The following is a 3,214-nucleotide window of genomic DNA, read 5'->3' on the forward strand; positions in this document are numbered from 1 at the left end:
ACACACACACACACACAAACGAAAGCTCACAGGAACGAACACACACACATACTGTACTGGAATGATAATTGAGTGCACTCGGTATCGATCTGAGCACACACACGCACAACACAACCCACCCATTCTTTTTTCCATCCCCCAATTGCCTTCCTCCCCCCTCACTTCACTTCACTTCACTCCCTCCCTCGCTCTCTCTCTCATTCACATTCCTTTTATCCGGTCCCCTGTCTCCCTCTCCTCAGTCGCAGCCTCCTCCTCTCCTTCCCAACCTCCCGCCTCTCCCTGCCTTTGACTTCCTCACTGACCATGAGAAGCATCTATCTGTCTGTAATTCCCCCTTTCCTCTTCCATTTTTACTGCCTCTCTCGCTCTGTCGATCCTCCACTCACCTTCCCCACCACCACCACCACCATTACCACCACCACCACCTCCTCACTCCCTTTCCAGTTTCTCTCCTCTCGTTCCTCAGGTCTTCTGGGTTCTGATCAGCTTCGGTTCTGGACAGAAAATCACTACCTCTCACTCTTCATCTACCTCTCAATCTCCCTCCTCACCTGTCACCGTCTCTTTTTAGTATGCAGCACGGGACACAGGCACTTTACCTATCTGCCTCCCTACCAGTCCCTCCTATTTTGCCACTGTACCCACATTTCCTTTGAAGTGTGTGCAGCCCCTGTAACAAGGGTGGTTCTGCATTCTGCCTAAGCAGGCTTGAGTGTGTTTACGAGGCAGCACTGTCATTAGTGTGGGAGCTCTGCAATACAGTGCACCAAAAACTGAGTCCGCTGTGGGATGCATAATGGTAAACAATACAATGATGTATGAGAGAATGTAAGTATGATCGAAAGGCAAGGATACCGGATGGACTGCTCAGCTTCCCCGTCGATAGTAGCAGCATTCACCTTAATTGCTGTCCTATCAGAGTGGGTGCTGCTTTTGCACCGAGCATAATTAAACATGATACATTTCTAATGCAATCAGTGGGGTATTATTAGTCGAAGCTTCAGTGGGTAGAAGCAGCCTCTAGTGTGCTTTCCACCGTTGACTTACTTGATGTATTAGAGGAAGTATTTCAATCTCCAAAACTCAGATCCAGCAGGCTAACTATTCACTCTGTCTGTCCTTGGTAACACTTTACAGAAGCATACTGGCCAATGTGGAGAAAGTCAAAGTACACAGTATTGTGAAAACCATTACATACTGTATGAGTGGAGTTTCATTAGGCTCCATCAGGGCATTATCGTGCACTTGTGATACTTTTCAATAGGTTAACTCACAGGTTAATGCACTGGAATACAGCTATTGTAAAGTTAAGTGTTACCTTGACCTTGTCTCCACTCTGTCCAGTCCATCTGATGGATTTGTTGTGCTCAAGTGAAGCCTCACTTTACTTCCTTTTTCCTCCTTCCTCCTCTTCCTTTTATAGATTTCTCCTTAGAGATGTTTTTAGACACTGCACAGACATTATACAGAATGAGTGGGAGTGAATGGCTGAATTATATAAGTACTAGTTCGAAGGGTATTTGAAGCCGATGTTGGCCCTTTTTCAAAAAATATCACATAGCCAGTCAAGCAGGTTACCCTGACCATAGCTACAGCAAATTGATCTAGAAGATCTATAAGTAATTATTTATTCCCCTGTAAATGTTAATTATTTATTTAATAGCCCAATATTATTATTTTTGAACAAATATTTCAGTGTAGTTCTAAATGTGATGGGGAACCATGGCTTAAAGTCTAATTGTGTCAGAGACCCAGTATGCACTGATGTGTTAATTTGCAAGACAGTCAGCTTTTACAGTGGGTGTCTTGGTGTCTAACTAAATTTGGTTGAAAGGTGAAAGCTGTGAACAAATTTTATTGTCAGCAGGAAAAGAGATGCGTCATCTTGTTTTCAAGAGGGTCCTGACAAGACATTACATTTCCACATTTTATGCATTTTGACAAATTATGCACAAATACACAAGAAGGAAAGAGAGAAGAAAGAAAGAAATAACAATCATAAGAATAACAACTAAGTGTGAGGTTAAAAAATAAACTTATGGGTGTAATGAGTGGGATTTTCCTATAAACAATGTATAGACGTGAACAAAGATGACTTGTGACCCACTAGAAGCAAGAAAGTAAGTAAGTAAAGTTTTATTTATATAGCATTTTTCAAAGCACACAGTGAGTGGCGGTGTCTGTATCTGCAGAGACCTTGCCCTTTTCCTGTATTTTTTTATTATGTAGCTTATATTAGGGACATTCCTATACGCAAACCTTTGGGTAGTGCGCAGGGTGAGAGGTCAGAAGGAAAAACTTAGCGTTAGGCCACTGTCTTCATCTCTCTCCTCTGCTCTCTCTGTCTCATTGACATATACAAAGCTTCTGGTCCCCGCGAGTGTTTGACCCATTGACGGTAGATCTTATTTGTGTAAAATCTACGGTTTGACCGAGGGCGTGGGCGGGACTGAGCTACACACACAAGCAGATCAGAGGCCGAGCAGAGAGGATGAAGCGTGGCTTTGGCTGCATTCACTGAAAATCCGGCAATGTGGTTCCTTCCCACAGGGCTGTGCAGTGGTGTGGCTGCAACCTGTACCTGCTGAAATGAATTCAATTGGATTATTAATAATTAAACAGTTAATCTGTAACCTGAATATCTAAAACAGTAACTTTTTGTTCAAATACATAACATTTTTATCTACAAGTTGTTGAATAAATACTTAGTGGAGACTTGAATGACACTGGAAAGGAAAACAAACAATTTTGACTACAAATACGATCAAATTTAAAGATATCAGCACAAAGTATGTAGAATTGTCAGATCCCAATAAGAACCCAATCTGGTACTGTGTGTGTGTGTGTGAGAGAGTGTGTGTTATTGATCAATTGTCACTCAGTTGTCACAGGTGTATGGAGGCCGTCTGCCACTGTGTCCCATCCTAACGCATGGTTACCTGTTTTGTCACCCCCTTACAGCTCTGGACACCGCCCCCCCTCACTTGCTACCCCCTCCCCTAAAAGGACTGTCTCTCTACCTCCTCACCCCCTATCTGTCTCTCTGTATGTCTGACTCTCACCTCCTCCTCCTAAATGTTTTTTTCTCTCCTCTTCACACAGCTCCACCCATCCTGCTAACCCCATCTCTCATCCTCTCATCTCTAATGCACCCATCTCACCCCTCTTTCCCTCCCTCCTTGACCTGCCTCTCTCTCTCTCTCTATCTCCC

General features: G+C 43.5%; 1 protein-coding gene across 3 annotated transcripts in view; it reads left to right on the forward strand.

The window, feature by feature from the left end:
- The window catches only part of mpz (myelin protein zero), a 14,869-nt gene that overhangs the window by 7,918 nt on the left and 3,737 nt on the right, over positions 1 to 3,214 (forward strand). The window contains exon 6 of one of the 3 annotated variants that reach the window (XM_035670556.1): positions 2,965 to 3,188. The exons of the other annotated variants lie outside the window; for them this stretch is intronic. Within the exon in view, the coding sequence (XP_035526449.1) occupies positions 2,965 to 3,006 (42 nt within the window). The 3' untranslated portion in view covers positions 3,007 to 3,188. Of the gene's footprint in view, positions 1 to 2,964; positions 3,189 to 3,214 lie in introns of those variants that run through there. 3 annotated transcript variants of the gene reach the window in all.

Source organism: Morone saxatilis, unplaced genomic scaffold (genome assembly GCF_004916995.1).
Source record: "Morone saxatilis isolate NCDOM2014 unplaced genomic scaffold, NCSU_SB_2.0 Contig23, whole genome shotgun sequence".
Taxonomy (NCBI): Eukaryota; Metazoa; Chordata; class Actinopteri; family Moronidae; genus Morone; species Morone saxatilis.